Here is a 23,308-nt window from a genome sequence, read left to right on the forward strand (position 1 = left end):
TAAGCATTATTTTATATAAAATGTATAATAAAACATTTCAAACTCGAAACTAGCAGTTTTTATATATTATTACACATTTTAAAACAGAAAAAAATATTTAAAAAAAATGAAAAAGACAAAAATGTCCTTAAGGACACAAGTGTTAAGTTGGCTGTATTGATGAATGAGAGCCTTTGATTACAGTGTTGTTATTTAAGCATCATTTACTAAACTGAATTGATCTAGAAGCAGGATCAGATGTAACTGTGATTTTCTGCTGTAATGATCAGTTTAACTGGTAAGATCCTCAGAGGGGAAGTTGTGCAGTGATTATATAAGAATGGAGACACAGTCTCTGTGAAGGACGTCCTGAATGTGAGTAAATGTGTGTTAGTTACAGGATCAGAGAATGACACTGTTCCTCTGTCATAGTCCAGCTGAACTCTCACACGCTGAAGCTTCACTTTAACAGGAAAGACAGTGCGGGGTTGATCTGGGGAATATGAGCTGTATTTGCTGTCTATGTACTGCACACGCCAGACATTAGACTTGAAGAAATCCTGTCCCTTCCTTTGGTTTGATGCTGTGGTTATTCCAAGACTCCAGCCTGTACTGTCCCCAACCTCCACATCCCAGCAGTGTGTTCCTGAGTTAAAGCCCTCAGATCCCAGGACACATGGATAATCGTCAAACCTCTCTGGATTATCAGGAAGTGTTTTATATACATGACTGACCGACACACTGGTCAGATCAGATGAGAGTGTGAGCCAAGGAGCTGCTGCGTTTGGATCTAGAGTCAACAGAGCTGCAAAGAGAAGAACATCAGATTACAGGATGAAATATGATTAGAAATATAAATGTATGTCAGATCGCTGGTGTCAGATCTGCTGAGACTCACTGTGTTGGACAGTTTCCAGCATCTTCTTCCAGACTCTGAACGGCAGGTTACCCAGGTAACGGGACACATCAATCAAAGCTCCAGAACTCATCCGTGGATCCGGCTGTGAGATCTGGACTCTGGAGGAACATTCAGGAGTAAGAACTGCAGTGAATTTGAGTTCAGATCCACTGAGAGAAGAGATACGAGCAGCTCACTCACCTTTCCATTGAGACGCTAAAGTTCTGGAAAATATAGAGTTTGAAAACATGTTAATATCTTATCAAACACTCTCATTGTCAGTGAGTCTCAAGTTGTTTTCTGCTCAAAGAATGAAGCCAGATTGATTGGTCACCTTTAGAAACGAGACGTCATTGGCTTTCATCATCTCCTCCATGTCTCTGATTGTGTGTGAAAGAGCTGAGATGTGTGTGTTCATCTCCTCCAGCTTCTCCTTCATCATCTGCTTCTTCTGCTCCTCTTCCTCCCTCAGTGCAGTGATTGTAGCTTCTTCTTCATCTCTGAGAAACTGATGAAGCTTCTCAAACTCTTCTTTAATCTGACGCTCTGTGTGCTCAGCTTGAGACTGAAATCACATCACATTCACTTCAGTCAGCTCTGTGTGAACACACACTCCACTAATGTCAATAATAAACTGTGTGTGTGAATGTTGAGTGTTTAACTCTTTACACATCCTCACCTCGATGTGTTGGATTGTTTTATCACACTTTCCTTTAATTTCTTCTCCATGTTTGAGCTTGTTTTGTAAGGACGTCAGCGCTGTATTAAATTCCTCCTACAGGTTAAGATGAAAATCTGTGAAATTTATGAAGCTATAAGTGTCATGACCCTGGGCTGATCGGTCTGTTCTTTTCCTGTCTCTGTTGTGTGTTTGTGTTTTGGGAGCACATGGGTTCTATTTGACAGTTCCCGCCCCCTTGTTATTCCATTCATTACCTTGTTAGTGTTTCACTCTTTCCACCTGTTCTGTATCAAATTAGATCACCCTATTTAATCATCTCTTGTGTGCTGTCCTGTGCCAGTTCGTTGTTTGTTCTTTGTGCAAGCAGTTGTCTCTAGCCTCGTTGTGTTGTGTCCTGTTATGTTGAATTTCTGCCTGATCAGTAGAGATGGGCTGACCGAGGCTTCGTGAAGCACTGAAACAGTTGAAGCAAATGTGCCATATTGTATCGAAGCTTCGAATCAATCTGACACCCATCTCTACGGCGACATCTAGTGGTCACTTGCATGTGTTGATCTGAAATACCTTGATAATAATCCATGTAAAAAAAAAAAACCTGTAGCCTCCTCATTGTGAATAACTATAGTTTTTTTTTTTTTGGTCATGAAAAATGAACATTAATAAAATAAATAAAGCCACAATGTGTCACATTTGTTGCATAACATTTTTATTCAAAAATATTATTTGCTCTGCTGTCGAAGGAGTTAACTGACTGCTTTTTTTATCATATCATTTCTCCAGCCTTTGAAAAAATCCTCTCACATGGGACACTTGTTGTCCTCTGCACCCTCCAAAATGCCAGGATGAGTGGTCCTCAAATGGTGCATCAAGGCTAGCTGCCTATCAAAATACACACATCTCACTTTATTTGGTGTTTCCAAATGGAAATGGTCCCACACCACAGATAACTTCCTGATTAACAATATCCTCATGCTGGGAAAATTTTATATACACAAATGCAAGTTCTTAAAGGTGAAACCACGATTTTATTAATTTCACAATGAGTTTAACTCTTATACAAAAGCCCTCAAAGTTATGAAAATGCAATAAGTCTTTTTTCCATTATAGAAGAATATGATATTCAAACAAAACCCTAGCCCCTTTAATGTTTTTTTTTTGTCTTTTATTATGATTTGCCTGAAATATATTTCTACTGTACTTTTAAGCACCTGATCTGTATTCTGTAATACAAAAATGTTCTGTTATTGCCATGCTGTTTGTGAATGATTATTTGTTCAGCAATAAAAAAATGTACGGCATCTCTTATGTGGAGCCTCCATTTTTATCTATTCTATTAATATATCTATCTATCTATCTATCTATATATCACCTATGAATATAATTATATATCTCTAACTTATGCTGTGCTATCTGTCACTATCTAACTTAGCCTATATGAATGTGTCACTATATCTATCCTATCTGTCACTGTCTATATACATATCAGTCAATATATCTCATTTCAATCTAGCCTAAAAATAGCCTAGCTAACCAAAGCGCACTATAAATCTCACTTATATCACAAAATCACTGCTATCACAAAATCTCTCTCCTCTCACAAAAACCCACGAGGTAAAGATGGATTTACTTCACTTTTAAACTGTGGTGAATTAGGTTTATACAGATGTGTGAATGTGTGGTTTGTTCCCGCCCCCTTTAATCAACGCAGTTTCGGCAGGCGCCACCTGATGAAACACTTTGAAGCTTCATTTAGCCATAGTCACGTGACATAGGTGTTTCGAATCACTGTTCGGAGCAGTGTTTCGAAACATCTGCGCTTCGGAATCTCGGCAAAGTCCCGAAACGTCTGTTTCGCGTCAGCCATCCCTACTGATCAGTTGTCTTGGACTATTTTGCCTATTTGTTTTTCCATCTTTTATATTTTAGTTTTCTCCTTTTCCCTGCCTGTTTTCTCCAGGCAGTTTCCCTCTGCATTCAGCCCTGGCCTCGCCCTCTATCGCTGTTTGCGGATCACGGATCTCCTTCTCAGCCCTGCTTCATGTGCTGACTGAGTGCCGCCAACCTCCAACTCAACTGCGCCTCCTGCTGCCCTACTCTGCCTGGTTCAGGCTCGTCAGTCATTGTGATCTGACAGAAAGCTCAATCTCAGACTTATTTTTTGTTGCCTTTTTGGGTTCTTTTCTGTTCCTGTCCGGATTGTTGACTTTAAAAAAAAAACATTGAAAAAATTTTTTTTAATACAATTTGTTACTCTGATCCTGTCTGGACTGTTGACAACCTTTCGGGGTTGCATTTTTGTTTTCAATAAACTGTTGTTTGGTGCCTGCAGACTGAGTCTGTGTCCTGATCTGACAGAACGAACTGGCCAATTATGGATTCAGTGGTCACAGACCCACTCCGATCAACAGTCACTCAGCAAGGTATCCTCTTGGGCCAGCATGCCTCCAAGCTAACGACCACATCTCAGGAGGTTGAGTTCTTAGGTTCCCAGTTGGCTGACCTGAGTGTCCAGTTCCAGGAGCTTCGCAGAGAGACAGCTAGCAGAGCAGATGTCACTGCCGACCTCTCTCCTTTCCGCCAGGAGCCAGAGCCTCATGCTAACAACCCGCCGCCCTATGATGGTAACCCTGACTCTTGTAGAGCATTCCTGTCTCAATGCTCCCTGGTCTCAATGCCCTGCAGCCCTGTAGGTATGCCATGGAACACACCAAGGTTGCATATGTCCTTACCCTGCTGACTGGAGGGGCTCATAACTGGGGTACATCAGAGTGGGCGGCCCAAGCCCCTTTTTGTGCGTCCTTTGAGGAGTTCCGTCAGTGGATGATCAAGCTTTTCGACCGGTCTGCTCGGGGTGAGGAGGTGGCGGCTCAGTTGGCAGAGCTACGTCAAGGGGGCCGTTCAGTGACAGAGTTTGCTATTGAGTTCAAGACATTAGCAGTCTCATGTGAGTGGAACGAGGGGTCATGCAGAGCTATGTTTCGTGCAGGCCTTAATGAGGAGGTCCAAGATGAGATCGCCACCAATGAGCTCCCAGGCGGCTTCGATGCTCTTGTTGACTTGGCTCTCCGTGTGGAGGGTCGTCTTCGTCTCCGGCACCAGCATCTGGCTGGCCGCTCCCCCTGGAGGTTGGGAGAGCTTACTAGTGACACCCCTCTGGTTTTGCCCTCGCCAACATCAGCTGATCCTGAACCCATGCAATTGGGGCGTCTCACTCCTCAGCAGAAACAGGAACGTTTTACCTGGGGCCTCTGCTTGTACTGTGGAAAGGCTGGGCACTTCACCAACAAGTGCCCGTTAAAAGCCAGGTCCCATTAGTAGCTAGGGGGATTCTGGTGGGCGCTTCCCTTATTTCCTCCTCCCTCACCCTTCTACCTGTTACGGTCCAATTCGGAGGGTCAATTCAATCCTGCACTGCGCTGGTGGACTCTGGGGCCAGTGGCAACTTGCTGGACCTTGGTATGGCGGATCTGTGGGGTATTCCTGCCATTCCTCTCCCCAATCCCATCTCTGTTCGTTCCCTCGATGATTCCCCTATCACCACCATCACCCACGTCACACCCCCTGTAAGTCTTGTGGTCTCTGGCAATCATCGTGAGATCACCGAGCTCTACCTCCTGCTTTTCCCGAGTGCCCCAGTAGTTCTGGGACACCTGTGGCTGGTGCAGCACGGCTCTCATGTGGATTGGGCCGGAGGTTATGTCTTGTCATGGAACCAGTCTTGTCTTGCATCTTGTATGGGTGCTGCCTCTTCTCCTGGCTCTGTGTTTCCTGTTTTGCAGGTGGAGGCGGCTGATCTGTCTGGGGTCCCGGTGAGATACCATGATCTTCGTCAGGTCTTCAGCAAGTCCCAAGCCATGTCCTTACCTCCTCACCGGCCTTATGATTGTGCCATCGAGCTCCTCCCAGGCACTTCTCTGCCCAAGGGTCACCTGTATTCCCTGTCTGGTCCAGAAAGAGAGGCTATGGACAAGTATATTTGTGAATCTCTAGATTCCGGTCTCATCCGCCCCTCCTCGTCTCCAGCTGGTGCTGGGTTCTTCATCAAGAAGAGGGATGGCTCTCTGTGTCCTTGTATTGATTATAGAGGTTTGAATGACATTACTGTTAAGAATAGGTATCCCCTGCCTTTAATGTCATCTGCCTTTGAACTTCTGCAGGGAGCCAAGGTCTTCAGTAAGCTGGACCTTCCCAATGCTTATCATCTGGTCCGGATACAAGAGGGGGATGAGTGGAAGACAGCATTCAACACACCCTCGGGACACTTTGAGTACCGGGTCCTCCCTTTTGGCTTGACCAATGCCCCAGCTGTCTTCCAGGCCCTGGTCAACGATGTGCTGAGGGACATGGTTAACCAATTTTTCTTTGTGTACCTTGATGACATTCAAATTTTTTCTCCTTCGGTTCAGGTACACACCCAACATGTTCGTCAGGTCCTACAATGGCTCTTGGAGAACCAGTTATATGTGAAAGCGGAGAAGTGCGTTTTACACGCGGAGTCCGTTTCGTTCCTGGGCTACATAATTTCGGCGGAAGGGATCAAAGTTAAGGTAAGGGGCGTAGCAGAGTGGCCGACTCCAGACTTCGTTCCTGGGATTCGCCAACTTCTATCTGTGTTTCATCCAGAACTTTAGTCAGGTTGCTGCATCCTTGACGGCTCTCACCTCCACCAAGGTACCGTTTAGATGTAATTCGAAAGCCCAGGGGGCCTTTGATGTTCTTAAGTCCTGGTTCATCTGAGCTCCTGTTCTTTCTTTTCCAGATCCTGAACGGCAGTTTATTGTGGAGGTAGATGCCTCTGAGGTTGGGGTAGGTGCTGTCCTGTCTCAGCGGTCCCCTAGAGATGGGAAGGTACATTCCTCTGCCTACTTCTCTCACCACCTGAGCCCAGCAGAACAGAATTATGACATAGAGAATCGGGAGCTGTTGGCGGTCAGGCTGGCTCTGGGCGAATGGCGTCACTGGTTGGAGGGGTCGACGCAGCCCTTCCTGGTCTGGACGGAGTATGCCCGTTCAGCCAAGAGGTTGAGCTCTCGCCAGGCCCGCTGGGCACTCTTCTTTGGCTTATTCAACTTCACTCGCTCGTATCGCCCAGGCTCAAAGAATGTCAAACCTGATGCCCTCTCTCGTCTTTTCGGAGGTCCTGAGGGGGGCACCGGCCAACACCATCGGCCCCAAGGAGATGGTGGTAGGGTCCCTTTCCTGGAGTGTTGAGAGACGTGTAGAGGAGGCCGTACGAGGAAGCCATACGATAGAGAGAAGTGCCAAGGGGGTGTCCAGAGGGTAGGCTATTTGTGCCGACTGTTGCGCCCTGAAGTCCTCTAGTGGGGACATTTGTCCAAGCTAGTCTGTCATCCAGGAGTTCGGAGATTGCTGGCTGCCATCTGCCAGCGATTCTGATGGCCCAGGATCTCAGGCAGTTTGTGTTGTCCTGCTTGGTTTGCGCCCAGAACAAGAGTTGTTTGTTTCCTTCACAGGAGCCCGATGCTGCGGTTCCGTCTGCTTTAGCCTTCGTCCACCGGTGTCGTCGCACCTGATGGAGGGCTGAGGAGGCCTTGGCCCGGAACCTACCTCTCCAGGTGGCCTTCCGCAAGTTAGCCCCCAGCTTAATTGGGCCATACCAGATCACTAAGGTGTTGAATCCGGTGGCGGTAAGGCTCAAGTTACCTCGGAGATCACGGATCTCCTTCTCAGCCCTGCTTCATGTGCCGACTGCTGTGCTACTCTGCCTGGTTCAGGCTCGTCAGTCATTGTGATCTGACAGAAAGCTGACGACTTTTTTTTTGTTGCCTTTTTGGATTCTTTTCTATTCCTGTCCAGATTGTTGACAACCTTTTGGGGTTGCATTTTTGTTTTCAATAAACTGTTTTTTGGTGGAGTCCATGTCCTGAACTGACAATAAGAGGTTTAAACATTGTGTGTGTGTGTGTGTGTGTGTGTGTGTGTGTGTGTGTGTGTGTGTGTGTGTGTGTGTGTGTGTGTGTGTGTGTGGATGATTTTATTGTTATATTATTTATATGTTGAATGGGTCATTCTCAGGAAGCATTTGTGTCTAAAAAAAATTGTGGGATAACTTTTTATTTAATTTCGAAAGGTTGAACATCAAGAAATATAGTTTTCACCAAACAAATGTTTTTTTTTGCAATGGCCGATTCTTAATTATTATATCCATGCAGTTGTAAATTTGTGGTTGTGCAAATACAAATAAAGAAAGTGAAAGAATGATAGTATCAATCACTTTTTTGTGTGTCTTGTAATAAATCACATATTATTAATAAAAAATAATAACTCAAGACATTTCTATTGTTTTCAAAACATGTTTTGTGCCAATGCTGTTACATTCCAGAAGATTTGAACATCCGAGCAGTCGAAGCAGTGCAGAGTTTTATATCAGTAGTAAGTCATGGAGATTTAGTCTGAGCAAAAATAAATACTGATTTATTACTGTTTCAATGTTTATCACTATATTTAGCACATGAACTGAGAGACATTTGTCTTACCTTGTAAGATGGAAGCACTTCACTGAAGGGTCTGAATGTGTGTTTGGTGTGTTTCTCTGAGTCTCTGCACACTAAACACACAGGTTGTTTGTCCTCCAGACAGAAGAGTTTGAGTTTCTCGCTGTGTAAACTGCATATCTCCTCAGACTCTGATAAACGCCTCTCATTTCTCACCTTTATCAATGAATCACACACATTTTTTAACGCAAGGTTAGTAAGAGGTTCTTGTTTTGAAGATCTTCTTCTGCAGACGGGACACTCCTGGGTTTTTTTAATTTTCCAGAACTGTTGTAGACACTCTTTACAAATACTGTGACTACAGGACAGAATAACAGGAAACTTGAAGATTTCACAGCAAACAGGACAAGAAAGCTCTTCTGCAGATTTTGCATCCATTTCCTCGTCTTTTAAAAGATCCAATGATCTACAGTTTACTTTCACTTTCTAAACTTTGGTTTAAAAAATTAAGTAATCTTTACAATCAAAATCTAATCTGGGTTTGTTCAGAAATACACAAATATCCTAATATAATGTGTCCTCCTCTGTTCTTCACAACACTGACTCGATTTAGCTTGTAGAAAAAATGTAAGTTAGAAATATTAAGACTAGTTACTTCCTGGTCCACTGGTAAGACCAGTCTTGATACCTGGGAAGTGGTATGCTGCTGTACTTGTTACCCCAAAGTGTCTGGAATGTCAACACTGTGGGCGCTTCAGAGTTTGGTCTCCGCCGTTATTTACGTGGTCAATCTACGCTGAACAAAATTATAAACGCAACACTTTTGTTTTTGCCCACATTTTTCATGAGCTGAACTCAAAGATCTAAGGCTTTTTCTATGTACACAAAAGGTCTATTTCTCTCATATATTGTTAACAAATCTGTCTAAATCTGAGTTAGTGAGCACTTCTCCTTTGCCGAGATAATCCATCCACCTCACAGGTGTTGCAAATCAAGATGCTGATTAGACAGCACGATTATTGCACAGGTTTGTCTTAGACTGGCGACAATCAAAGGCCACTCTAAAATGTGCAGTTTTATCCCACAGCACAATGCCACAGATGTCACAAGTTTTGAGGGAGCGGGTATGCTGACTGCAGGAAAGTCCACCAGAGCTGTTGCCCATGAATTGAATGCTCATTTCATAAGCCATCACAAAAGGCGTTTCAGAGAATTTGGCAGTACATCCAACCGGCCTCACAACCGCAGACCATGTGTAACCACACCAGTCCAGGACCTCCACATCCAGCATCTTCACCTCCAAGATTGTCTGAGACCAGCCACCCGGACGGCTGCTGCAACAATTGGTTTGCATAACCAAAGAATTTTTGCACAACTGTCAGAAACTGTCTCAGGGAAGCTCATCTGTATGCTCGTCGTCCTCATCGGGGTCTCGAGCAGACTGCAGTTAGTCATCGTAACCGACTTGAGTGGGTAAATGCTCACATTCGATGGCGTCTGGCACTTTGGAGAGGTGTTCTCTTCACAGATGAATCCTGGTTTTCACTGTACAGGGCAGATGGCAGACAGTGTGTATGACATCGTGTGGGTGAGCGGTTTGCTGATGTCAACGTTGTGGATCGAGTGGCACATGGTGGCGGTGGGGTTATGGTATGGGCAGGTGTATGTTATGGACAACGAACACAGGTGCATTTTATTGATGGCATTTTGAATGCACAGAGTTACTGTGATGAGATACTGAGGCACATTGTTGTGCCATTCATCTACGACCATCACCTCATGTTGCAGCATGATAATGCACGGCTCCATGATGCAAGGATCTGTACACAATTTCTGGAAGCTGAAAACATCCCAGTTCTTGCATGGCCAGCATTCTTTACCGGACATGTCACCCATTGAGCATGTTTGGGATGCTCTGGATCGGCGTATACGACAGTGTGTTCCAGTTCCTGACAATATCAAGGCAACTTCACACAGCCATTGAAGAGTGGACCAACATTATACAGGCCACAATCAACAACCTGATCAACTCTATGCGAAGGAGATGTGTTGCTCTGCTTGAGACAAACGGTGGTCACACGGATACTGACTGGTTTTCGGACCCCCGAGTACAGTAAAACTGCACATTTTAGAGTGGCCTTTTATTGTGGCCAGCCTAAGACAGACCTGTGCAATAATCATGCTGTCTAATCAGCATCTTGATATGCCACACCTGTGAGGTGGATGGATTATCTCAGCAAAGGAGAAGTGCTCACTAACACAGATTTAGACAGATTGTGAACAATATTTGAGAGAAATAGGCCTTTTATGTACATAGAAAAAGTCTTAGATCTTTGAGTTCAGCTCATGAAAAATGGGGGCAAAAGCAAGTGTTGCGTTTATAATTTTGTTCAGTGTAAGACTGATTAACCCCTTGGCAGTCAAAGATCGCAGACGGCCCCAGATTACTGTCGTTCAACATTCACTGCACGTTAAAACATCAAACTCTAACTTCATCTGGAAAAACTTGGTAGAATTATAAAGATTAAAGCCTCCAGCTTTGTAATTTGTCCACTGTTTATGATAAAACGAGGTTGCAGTGACATTCATTTCTTAATTTATGCCAGGAGTGCAAAATAACCGATCTGTAATGAACAATATTTTGAATGACATATCTACAAGAATCAAGCCAGTCACTTCTTCTGCTTTTTTTTTGTGGTCACATACATACACTAAACCGCATGTGTTTCATATGTGGACAAATATAGATTTATTATCACATGTTAGCAAAATATTTTGTCATACAGAATAACATTTCTATTTATTTCTCACTGAATTATGCTGATCTGAAGAGCTGAATGACATTCAGAGCGATCTCTATCTGTTCTTCCTGATGCACGTCACTTATGATGATCTCAGAGCTCTCTCATTCGCTGTACATCTGTCAATCATCTTATGCGACACAACGTGACCATAATCCTGCCCCTTCTGGTCACGCTGTTCAGTGCGCTTCCTCATTATTATCTCTCTGTTGTAAACATTGCCAACATGTGAACCAAGAAGCAATAAACGCACAATTACGATGGCATATGGTTTGTGTGTGTTTTGCATGCGATTTTGGTTTTCATATGATTAAAGAATATTTCCAGTAACATGCTAAACAGGTGTAGTGATTAGCTCCATATAAAATATCGTAATCGGAAGTAAATACAAACACTCGCTGGCTGTTCAAAGGAAGTTTGAAGTTAAAGTGTAATATGTAATATTTTATATTGTGTTAGGTAGCTTGATGCTAACTGTAGCTCTAATGCACCTGTCACGCCAGGAACTATATTTTATTTCATATAAGGGTACCAAAACGTCTCGGTTAAGTATGTAACCCTCGTTCCCTGAAGGAGGGAACGGAGACGTACGTCGGAACTGACCGACGAATTGGGATCTGATCTCAGAGACCAATCTACTTCGAGTAGAAAACGAGCCAAACGAGCCTCTAAAAACGAGCCAATGGAGATTGGCATGCGATCCACGCATTCCACGCACCGCCCCGCAGCGCGGGTATATATAAGGAAGTGGAATGCTTGATCATTGCTTTTTTCTGCTGAGGAGCCGAACTAGTGACTCAGCCCCCTAGCGGAAGCACAGCACCTGGCGACGGGACGTACGTCTCCGTTCCCTCCTTCAGGGAACGAGGGTTACATACGTAACCGAGACGTTCCCTTTCAGTCGGTCACGTTCGACGTACGTCGGAACTGACCGACGAATTGGGATCCCTACCAAAACGCCAGGGCGCTGGCCCTTCCAGCGTCCTGCTTGAGCGCACTGGACCGTCTTAGATGGTACGGAAGTCAGGGCTCCAAGCAGGGAGGTCAGTCACTGCTGTTTCTGCAAGACCCACCCAGTGTGGCTATTGGATAACGCTGGGAAAGCGTGCCCGTCTCGGGAGATGGTACGCTGCGGAGCCACGTCCTTCGTAGAAGGCTAGGTGGCAGAATACACATAAGGACTAACCTGGCAGGGTAGTGCAACATATGGCAGTCTCTGGGGTGGTTCCAGCCTGGTCCCAGGGGGGAAAGAACACGCCCAGAGACGACAGAGCGGGCTCTGTCAAGGGAAAGACACGGGGCTAGCCGAGTAGGGTAGCTGGTACCGTGGAAGAATACACATATGGGGTAGCCGTGAGGGGACCACTACATATGGAACCCAGCCTACACACACGTTTCACAAGCATACGGGTGCAGGCCTGGCGTCAGACGGCCACAATGTCTGGCACCGCAGGGGTGACGGAGGAGCTCGACAGGGTTAGCCGTTTCCGGGGAACACAACTGGAGAAAATAGACGCACGTATCCGGGCCAGAGGGCGGGAGTGGCGTTGCAAGCCGACACTTAGAACGGGCACTTAGCGCTATTGGCCACTGGGGGTGAGGATGCGGGAAGATACTGGCTCTACACGGAGGCTATAGAATCTAGCGAACGTGTTAGGTGTCGCCCAGCCCGCCGCTCTACATATATCTGTCAGCGAGGCGCCTTGAGCCAACGCCCAGGAAGAAGCAACACTCCTTGTTGAGTGTGCTCGCAACCCGAACGGGCAAGGCACGTCTTGGGACTGGTAAGCCAAGACGATAGCATCCACTATCCAGTGGGCTAACCTCTGCTTGGAGACAGCCTTTCCCTTCTGCTGGCCTCCGTAACAGACAAAGAGTTGCTCTGAGGTCCGAAAGCTTTGAGTCCGGTCGACGTAAGCGCGGAGAGCGCGGACGGGACATAACAAAGCCTGGGCTGGGTCTGCCTCCTCCGAGGGCAGCGCTTGCAGGTTCACTACCTGGTCCCGGAAGGGAGTGGTAGGAACCTTGGGCACGTATCCAGGCCGGGGTCTCAGGACAACGTGAGAGTTGGCCGGCCCGAATTCTATGCACGATTCGTTGACCGAAAGTGCATGCAGGTCCCCTACCCTCTTGATGGAGGCCAATGCCGTCAGAAGCACTGTCTTCATTGACAGGATTTTAAGCTCCACAGACTGCAAAGGCTCAAAGGGAGGCTCTGAAGTGCTCTGAGCACTAGAGCTAAGTCCCAAGAGGGTAACGAGTTTGGACGAGGAGGATTTAGCCTCCTCGCACCTCTGAGGAACCTGACGATTAAGTCGTGCTTTCCTACGGACTTACCTTCGACTGCGTCGTGATACGCCGCTATTGCTGCGACGTACACTTTGAGGGTGGAGGGAGACAGCCTTCGCTCCAGCCCATCTTGCAGGAAAGAAAGCACGACACTAACCGAACACCTTCGGGGGTCTTCCCGGTGGGAAGAGCACCATTCAACGAACAGGTTCCACTTCAAAGCGTAGAGGCGCCTCGTAGAGGGGGCTCTAGCAGAAGAGATGGTGTCCACCACTGCCTGTGGTAGACCACCTAGAACCTCCGCGTCCCGTCCAGGGACCAGACATGGAGTTTCCAGAGGTCTGGACGCGGGTGCCATAGAGTGCCCCGTCCCTGAGAAAGAAGGTCCCTCCTCAGGGGGATCGGCCAAGGAGGGGCTGTCGCGAGGAGAGTTAGTTCTGGGAACCAGGTCCGGTTGGGCCAGTAGGGCGCAAGAAGGTCTGTGCAAGAAGGCTCACTGGGGGAAATGCATATTTGCGCAGGTCCCGGGGCCAGCTGTGCGCCAGTGCATCTGGCCGAGGGTGCCCCCGGTCAGGGAATAGTACCACTGGCAATGGGTCGAGTCCGGAGAGGCAAACAGGTCTACCTGTGCGGCTCCGAAGAGGTCCCATATCAGCTGGACCGCCTGGGGATGGAGTCGCCACTCCCCCGGAGGTGTCGACTGGCGAGAGAGCTCGTCGGCTGTCTGGTTCAGCGCACCTGGGATGTGAATGGCACGAAGCGACCTCAGATGCTTCTGACTCCAAAGGAGGAGGTGGCGGGCGAGTTGGAACATGCAACGGGAGCGTAGACCACCCTGACGGTTGATGTACGCAACGGCCGCAGTGCTGTCCGTACGGACCAGTACATGCTTGCCACGTAGCGGCCCCTTGAGGCGGCGCAGTGCCAAGTGTACCGCTAACAACTCTAGGCAATTGATATGCCAATGCAATTGAGGTCCCGTCCACAGACCTGAAACTGCATGCCCGTTGTACGTGGCCCCCCAGCCCATGGAGGAGGCATCCGTGAAGAGCACAGCATGCCTGGACACTTGTTCTAAGGGCACCCCGGCGCGGAGAAATGAAGCGTCGGACCATGGGCTGAAAGTTTGGCGGCAGTAAGGAGTCACTGGGACCCGGTACTGGCCGCTCTGCCACGCCCACCTCGGGACTCGGCCATGGAGCCAGTGTTGAAGCGGTCTCATATGAAGCAATCCAAGCGGCGTTACCGCGGCTGCAGATGCCATATGCCCCAGGAGCCTCTGAAAAAATTTCAGTGGGACCGCCGTCCTGTTCTTGAACGAATTCAAGCAGTTCAACAACGACCGGACCCGCTCTTCCGTGAGGCGCGCAGTCTGGCTGACCGAATCCAGCTCCATACCGAGATAAGAGATCCTCTGCGTGGGACAGAGTTTGCTCTTCTCTCGGTTGACCCGAAGGCCCGACAGGCTGAGGTGACTGAGCACCATGTCCCTGTGTTCGCACAACTGCTCCCGAGACTGGGCGAGTATAAGCCAGTCGTCGAGATAGTTGAGGACGCGAACGCCACGTTCTCTGAGCGGAACAATGGCTGTCTCTGCGACTTTCGTGAAGACGCGAGGCGACAGGGACAGCCCGAAGGGCAAGACTCTGTACTGATATGCCTTCCCCTCGAACGCAAAACGTAGGAATGGTCTGTGTCGAGGAAGGATAGAGACATGAAAGTAAGCGTCCTTCAGGTCGATCGCTGCGAACCAATCTTGGGGACGGATGCATTCGAAAATGCGTTTCTGCGTTAGCATCCGGAACGGGAGCTTGTGCAGGGCCCGATTCAGGATACGCAGGTCCAAGATTGGCCGTAACCCACCCCCTTTCTTGGGTACAATGAAGTAGGGGCTGTAGAACCCCTCATATCGGCTGGAGGAACCGGCTCGACCGCGTCCTTCGCCAGTAGGACATCGATCTCTGACCGCAAGACCTGGGCATCGCTGCTCCGCACGGAGGTGAAGAGGATGCCCCTGTACTTGGGAGGCCGGCGAGCGAACTGAATCGCGTCGCCGAGTCTGATGGTACGGATGAGCCAGCGAGACGGCCTGGGGAGCTGAAGCCAAGCCCCCAGAGACCGCACAAGCGGGACCAACGGCACCACAGACGTACCCGGGGTGGGGCAGCGAAGTGGAATAGACAGACCCGACTCGGGAGGCCCGGAGGCGGCCCGGAGTGTTGTCTGAATATTCCAGGGTGGGGCAGAGTGTGGGTGAGAAGGCCCGGGGGCGTTCTCGGTGCCCACACTGCTGCCCCCTGGCGAGGGGGAGAGGGGAGGAAAGGAGTGGCAAGGCCCGGGGGCGTCGCGCACTGCCAACCTGGCCCTCTTGGGGCCCAGGGAAAATAGAAACTGCTCTTTTATTGAAAATGTGGGTACCGCTGGACTCCGGAGAGCCAGCGGCAGAGATGTTAAACCAGTCAGAGCCCCCCGGTCCTCCTCCGGGGGGTGGGAGAAGGATGCGGACATCATCTCCCTCAGAGCAGCTCCCGTCTTCCCTGGGCTGCCTGAGCGGGTTGGGCGCCTCCCTTACGTCCGGCACCCTGCTTTCCCGGTGGAGGCTGCTGCTTGGGTTTCGCAGGGGCGGAGGCGGACGCAGGGGGACGCCCTCGGCGACGAGCAGGCGGAGGTGCTGCCGACGACGACTGGGTGGAGGCAGCAGCGGGTCGTCGGGGCAGGATGCTTTTGATGGCCTCCGTCTGCTTCTGGGCCACCGAGAACTGCTGGGCGAAGCTCTCGATGGCGTCGCCGAAGAGGCAGGCCTGACAGACAGGGGCGTTGAGAAACCGGACCTTATTGGAATCACGCATGTCTGCCAGGTTCAGCCACAGGTGGCTTTCCTGGACCACTAGTGTGGACATCGCCCGACCCAGGGAGCGTGCAGTGACTTTCGTCGCCCGGAGAGCGAGGTCAGTCGCCGCACGCAGTTCCTGCAATAACACCCTGGTCGGAACTACCCTCGTGCAATTCCTTTAGCGCTTTGGCCTGGTGAACCTGCAGGAGCGCCATGGCATGCAGAGATGATGCGGCTTCCCCGCAGGTGGTGTAAGCCCTGCCCGTGAGACCGGACGAGAACTTACACGCCCGGGAGGGGAGACGCGGGGCACCCCGCCAGTCTGCAGCGGTCTTGGGACACAGCTGCATCACCACAGACCGCTCGACTGGGGGGATTCCCACGTAGCCCTTAGCCGCACCACCGTCGAGGGTAGTGAGGACGGAGGAGTCAGTCGACCGTGAGCGAGCGTTGTAAGGCGCTACCCACGATTTCGTGATCTCCTGATGCACTTCCGGGAAGAAAGGAACCGGGGCGGGGCGCTGAGAACCAGCACGGGCCGTCCCGAGAAACCAATCGTCCAACCGCGAGGGTTCGGGACACGGTGGAGGGTTCCACTCGAGCCCGACACTCGCGGCGGCCCGGGAAAACATAGCCGTAAGCTCTGGGTCGGACTCGGGCAACGCTGTCACACCCGAAGGGGGCAGCGCAGCCGAATCTTCATCCTCAGAGCCCATTAGCTCGTCCCCCGATGCTGCAATCGACAGCATGTCCTCAGCCGGAGCCCCAAAAGAAACGCCTGGGACCTCCCGGGGGAGGCCAGCGCGCTCTTCTGGAAGCTCCACCGGCGCAGCGGAGGGGGGAGGGGCCCGAGGAGCCATTTGACCCGTCGGGGAAGCCCTCACAGTAACCCTCAGGTCCCCACCAAGGCCATCAGCCAAAGTAGCAGCCCTCTGCTTTGCAGCGGGAGGACCACTAGATCGGGGGATGCGCAATGGTGCTCCGCCTCTTTCGAGGTAATGGAGTCTGGACCGTAAAACTGCGATGGTCATGTTCCCGCAATGGGAACATGAGTCATTCACGAACGCAGCCTCAGCGTGCTGAACGCCCAAACACGTGAGACAACGAACGTGACCGTCAGCTGGGGACAGATATCGACCGCATCCAGAAACACACGGTTTGAATGACATCTTGAAAAAGACGCAGGGTCAAACCGTGTTGCTCTTTTAGAAAGGAAAACTGCTCTTTTATGTGCTGAAGCACTCAGGGAGATGACCGCGGCACCACACAGTACAAAGGTGCAAGCCTGTGTGTGCACTCAGAATGGGAAACGCCCAGCGAACCAACAGCTGATCTCCGTCTGAAGCGGCACTCGCTGACACGCCGTCACACCCGCACTGGAAGCAGCAGATCCTCTCACGAGACTCGTCTAGGAAACACTCTTCGTAGAAACAGGAAGCATTCACTGTTCGGCTCCGAAGTAGAAAGCAATGATCAAGCATTCCACTTCCTTATTTATACCCGCGCTGCGGGGCGGTGCGTGGAATGCGTGGATCGCATGCCAATCTCCATTGGCTTGTTTTTAATACACTCGAAGTAGATTGGTCTCTGAGATCAGATCCCAATTCGTCGGTCAGTTCCGAGGTACGTCGAACGTGACCGACTGAAAGGGAAGCATACTTTTTCTTGTTTGTTTGTTTGTAGAAAGACTTCAGATATTAAGTTTTAATGTAAAGTGGGTAAAGTGAATGTGGGGTTGATGGGCCATCCAGAATGTCTGAATAGATTATAATGGCTCAATTCCAAAACAAAAGAAGGATAATCAGGATTAAGTGAGGAATAATGAGGATTAAGTCATTCATGACAGACGTGTGAAAAGTTCATTGAATGAAAACAATTGAGTATGAATCAAGCAGTTGAAAAACTAGTTAGTAGACTACAAGTATGTGTTTTATAGATAAGATGCTATCACAATAACATAATAATAGCATCTTATCTTAGTATTCGCTAAAAACTCACATGACATAGTCTTACAATATGCTTCATAAAAGGCATCTTTTTAGAGATTTAATCCTCAGATTTGAAGTGAAGCATAACCACACTTGTGGCTTCACTTCACTTTAGTTGTAGTTGTTATACTACATTCACATAATATTTTTATACATTTAAAAATATATTAATATTTTTATTTTTGTTTTAATGTTTGAGCCTATTTATCTCCATATTAATAACAATCTGAGTAATTCTGAGTTTTGAATTGTAAACTTAAGCGTTGGCTTTTTAGATATCTGTTACTTATGTGTATATTCAGAAAGACTTGCGAGCAGCAGCCCTTTTATTTGTGGTATTTCAAAATGCCCCACTTGCCAAAATGGGGGGGGGGTACAGGCAAGGGGTTAATAGCAATGCATCGTCTTTTGAGAGGACAAAAGAAGGACAATTCCACAACGACAATCTCAACCGCTGGTGCTCAGGATCGACAGCAGAAGAAACATTCACTCACATATACACAGAAGAAAAGAGAGAGAAAAAGAAACCCGGCATTATATCTCATTTCAATTTCAAATAAACTGCTTTAAACTCAAAAACTGTCTGTGTGATCACAATTACTCTCCTATAACCGGAGAACACACATGCTAATCAACTCACATGCGATTGATACACTAGGAATCTATGTGCAGTGTTAGCAAGACTAGCATCACATCGTAACACACTTAGTAGAAAGAAAAACTAACCTCACGAACATTGGCATCGTTTTTCAACAAACTCGTTATACATTTACTTTTTTTCCCTCGTACCTCCAAATTACATTAACACAGTTCTCCAATAAAACGCAAATACATAACCATTTCCATATATTACTCAGATACATGTTCTCACATTCAAAAACTCACTAAAACCATATCTTATAAAGAACATGTAACTCACCAAGGAGAAAATAATCCAAATAACAAAAAGGAAATAATTGAAAAAACTCTTGTAAATACGTTGACTCAGGTTTTCACCACAGAAATCCTCTTTTTCTTATACTCAAACGTATCTACACTCAATCGTGTTTGATACAGTTCACTTTTTTTTAAGTTTCACACTCAATTTGCATTTTTTTAGTGATCTCAGATTACTCTGACTAGTTTCAATTGTCATAAAATAAAATATTTTTATATATCAATTTCTCTTATTATTTGAATTACGTTTTGAGTTGTATTAATGACATTCTTTTTCTACATATAAAGCATGATATATATTTTTCCTCAAAATTCTATTTTTAACCCTTTAGTGACCTGGGTTATACCCTCCCCTCCTGAATATATGAAGGATCAAGTCTTGAGGGACTGGTTGAAGATTCAGAATCATCCAAGGAGGTAGTTAAAGCTAGCCTGGATGCCAGCCGAACTTAGCCCCGCCCACAACATTTTTACTCGGGCAGTTCGGTCTGGACCTGATCAGTAGAGAAGTAATTATGCCCGAACAGAAACTGTTCAGACCAATGAAATTGTCAGGGCAGGCTTTAGACGATGAAATGATGATCGTGTTGGTAAGTGCTCTGCACCGTTAAAAAAAGTTCCGTTAAAAAACGGAAAAAGTGCTGGTAATTAATTACCAGCACTTTTTCCGTTATTGTACGGGCACTTCCGTAAACCTTAAAACGGATATTTCCGTAGATTTACCTGAGTTTTTCTGTACCATTGACGGACACTTCCGTCAAATCTAAAATGGAAAATTCCGTATTTTCCATAAATGTTTTCGTTATTGTACGGACAATTCCGTAAACCCTATAACAGATATTTCCGTAGATTTACCAGACTTTTTCTTTACCATTTACGGACACTTCCATCAAACCGAAAATGTAATATTCCGTATTATTAAAGTACTCAATCCGTTCCATTTACGGACACTTCAGTCATCCTAAAATGTTTAATTCTGTACAGTTCTCTATACCGTTTATCATCAATAAAGCACACATGTAGAATCACAACAATTATTTATTTCCTTTAACAGCTGCCAGTGCTTTAAAGTGATTGCACTTTTTGTGGTGAATGAATTGCAATATTTACATTACAACCATTAAAACATTCAGAACATCACCTTCACATTCAGAGCAATTTTACATACATAAACCAGCTGTTCTCTCAAAGAACTACAGCCATGTCCTTTAACAGGGAGCTGCCAAATCTAGCAACTTTTTAGCACCCACAGGCTGACAGGCATTAATAACAAATGGATTTGTTAAAGACATTGACAATATAAGACAATAAAACTGCCAGCATTGCTGTTGCTGTCTCACCTGTCAGTGCAAAATGAGGAGCCCCCTCCAGGAGGATGCAGAAACCTACACCTCCAACTCCACACATCACACTGACAGGCAGAGCTCTGCAATCAGTGTCTGACCTTTCTACAAAAAAATAAATAGAACATTAGAAGTATTACATTATACAACTTTTCTATGAAACATCAGTGCAGCAATAACAACCATGACCTTAGAAGGATGACTCTGTGCAACATGCCATAAAGACATTTCTGCAAAAAATAAAACTTAAAACTTGCACCTCCAACTCCACATTGACAGGCAAAGCTCTACCTGGAATGACAAATATCGCCCACCTTCCCTCCCCCTTAACATGGGGGATTTGAAACTGCAGCATGTGTGTTGTGGGCATCTAGTTAAAACATCTGAACTCACATAATCCTGTAAAAATCTATATTTCTACTCCCAAGCCCCATGTTTTTGGATGTGTGTGTTTGTGTGTGTGTGTGTGTGTGTACATTCAGTCCAAAAAGGTATTTTCTGAGCTTTGAGAACAGCTCAAATGGCCCACTCAGATTCCTTCTGCTTGCATTCAAATTCCTTCAGCTGAGAAACCAGCTTGCACACCTGGGGAGGAATGAAGTGCCGTTTCTTCCCCTTCTTCTCTGCCTTGGAGCCTCGCTCAGGATTGATCCCAAAGAAAACTGAGAAAAAAAATTATAATAATAGTGAGATGCAGACAAAGTTTGCACGTGTAGTGTGGCATGACAGGAGTGGAGCAGTTCAATAAAATCATACATTTGTTTTCTTCAATATGCCCCTATGTGTGAACCTCTCTATCATTCTAGTTCACCATCTGTCTAGTACCCAATGTTGTTGTGGTGATGGTGCCAGTGGCTAAGCTTATCTCTTCCTTTGTCTTTTCAAGACACATGCATTCACACTGCGCATATACAGAAATGTTTGCAAGGGCAAGAAGTCTGCTTATCACCAACACATGACAGCATGCATCCTCAACATGTGTGCAGGGATATTATAAATGCACAGAACACAGAAGGGGATAGAAAACACAGTTGACATCGTCCTATCAAAAGGTGTAAGGCACATTTGAACACGGACTGTCCAGGGGGTTACTCAAACATGGAGTGGAGCAACTGTGACATTCAGTGCATGTTACACATCAAAGTATTAACATTTGGGCATGAATCCAGCATGTATTATTTTTTAAATGAATACGATTTTAGTCTTTGCTTCTGGAGGGGGTCCCTGGAACAACATATTTTAAGTTGGAGTCTGCATCCAAATACATTTCAGTTTGTGTGTCTTTGACATGAAAAGGTTTGACCACCACTGACATAACCTGGTCTCAGGTGCTAATGGTTTTAAAGAGATAGCTCAAATGAATTTTCTGTCAAGAAACCATTCTAAGAAAAATATGTTTTTGCTCCATTTCCCAACTAGAATCAAGTTATGTTTGTTTTGTTTTTGATTGACTTGGGACACTATGTAAAGCAAAAAGCGTGTTACCTATGGGATCAGATTCCTGCCAATTGAATTGCGGTCACGCATAAAAAAATAATAAGCGTTAGGGCTGTCAACATTGCTCAAAAATTACGTTCGAATATTCCCTCTAAAAAAAATCCCTCTAAAAAAATCTGGTTGCGCATTTTATCAATGACGCGCATTACGTCAATAACAGGACAAATAAATACAAAGAGACATAACTACTTATATAGGTAGTCTATTTAAGTTTAAACATATTTGACAACGTATTACCTACACAAAAACAAGTAAATCAACTAATGGCTAAAGACCGCAGACCTCACTCTCTCTCACCCTCTCGCTCTCTGCGCATAACGGTTTAAATGAAAAAAAACATATTTTGAGAGCTGATCAAGAGTTTTGTGCAAGCAATTTAAGGTCGCGACTCTTGTCCCAAATATAGCAGGCTTCATTCAGTGATTGAAACAAATATTAATATAAGTTTTACAGCATATTATTGAACGCTCCGAGCGAGCTGTGCTGTGGTAAACATGGAACTTTTCCTTGACATGAAACGGTAAATAATCAAACCAGTGGAAGCAGTGCATTTATCCTTTATTCATGCAATATCTAATCAGTCAGTTCCCCGGTTCCATTGCTTGACAGAACTCCAGCCTGCCCCATCCACGACACTGATCGCTCTCATGTCCTTACAAATGAACTAAATTAATTTCTCCGTTATGGCCTCTTGTCGTGTTGCAGACAGAGAGCTTGTGGCGGCGGGTGATGCAAAGTAAGGGTGGTCCAGTTGCTTATATTTACAAAACGAGCCTACAAAAGCATAAAAAAGCCAGTTTAATAAAGAAAAGTTCACGAAACTAAGTGAAAACTCACTAAAGTGTTTAGTGAAATTAGGAAACATTTAGATATCATAAATTGAGTTGTATAAGTTAACGTTACATTTCTACATACATTTTGTTCTCATGTCACAAGTAATATCAAGGTTTGTTTTTATCTGTTTTACATGATTCTTCTGTAGTGTGGTTTTCGGTGAAGTGTACTAAAATAAATATCGTCACCTGTGTACATTAGCCCACTTCTTCTCAACGCTTTTCCTGATAGTTTATAGAACAATTACTCCGAGTCGCCCTCTGTCGTTTCAAAGAAAAGCACAACGGCGAGCGCGTCAAATATAAACACCTCGTCCGTTTGGGGAGGAGCGCGCGCAGTCAGCGTGGGCTCGCGCTGCGGAGACGGGCCAAAGTACACAAGGCTTCAGGTGCGCAAGCGCCCACTCGCAAAGCAGACAGCCACGCCTCTACTACCGCGGGCGTTTTTTTTACCACATTTTTTTATTTATTCGAATATTAATTTTCACCTTCGAAATTCGTTTTTTAAAAACTATTCGAATATATATATTCAAATTTAGAATATTCGTTGACAGCCCTAATAAGCGTGAATCAAAATTGTAAAAACACATGTGAAAATATAACGCACAAAACTGAAAAATCTATGCAAAATTAACCAGAATCACAAACAACGCGGTCACATAAATAAAAATAATAAGCGCGAGTCAAAACGTTTAAACAAGTTTAAAATGATATTGCTCAAAACTGAATCATGAATTCAAAATTGTCTGAATCGCACACAAAATCATGTTTTCT

General features: G+C 46.3%; 1 protein-coding gene across 1 annotated transcript; it reads right to left on the minus strand.

Moving 5' to 3' along the window:
- Nucleotides 1–233: 233 nt before the first annotated feature.
- Nucleotides 234–8,452, minus strand: LOC307139522 (E3 ubiquitin-protein ligase TRIM35-like; the record flags this gene model as incomplete). Its single annotated transcript, XM_079838517.1, has 6 exons — nucleotides 234–784; nucleotides 878–996; nucleotides 1,079–1,101; nucleotides 1,212–1,442; nucleotides 1,557–1,652; nucleotides 8,057–8,452. The coding sequence occupies 6 exons, from the start codon at nucleotides 8,450–8,452 to the stop codon at nucleotides 234–236; spliced, it is 1,416 nt and encodes a 471-aa protein (XP_079694643.1).
- Nucleotides 8,453–23,308: the final 14,856 nt, after the last annotated feature.

This window comes from Gobio gobio (assembly GCF_949357685.1).
Source record: "Gobio gobio genome assembly, chromosome: 16".
NCBI lineage: Eukaryota > Metazoa > Chordata > Actinopteri > Cypriniformes > Gobionidae > Gobio > Gobio gobio.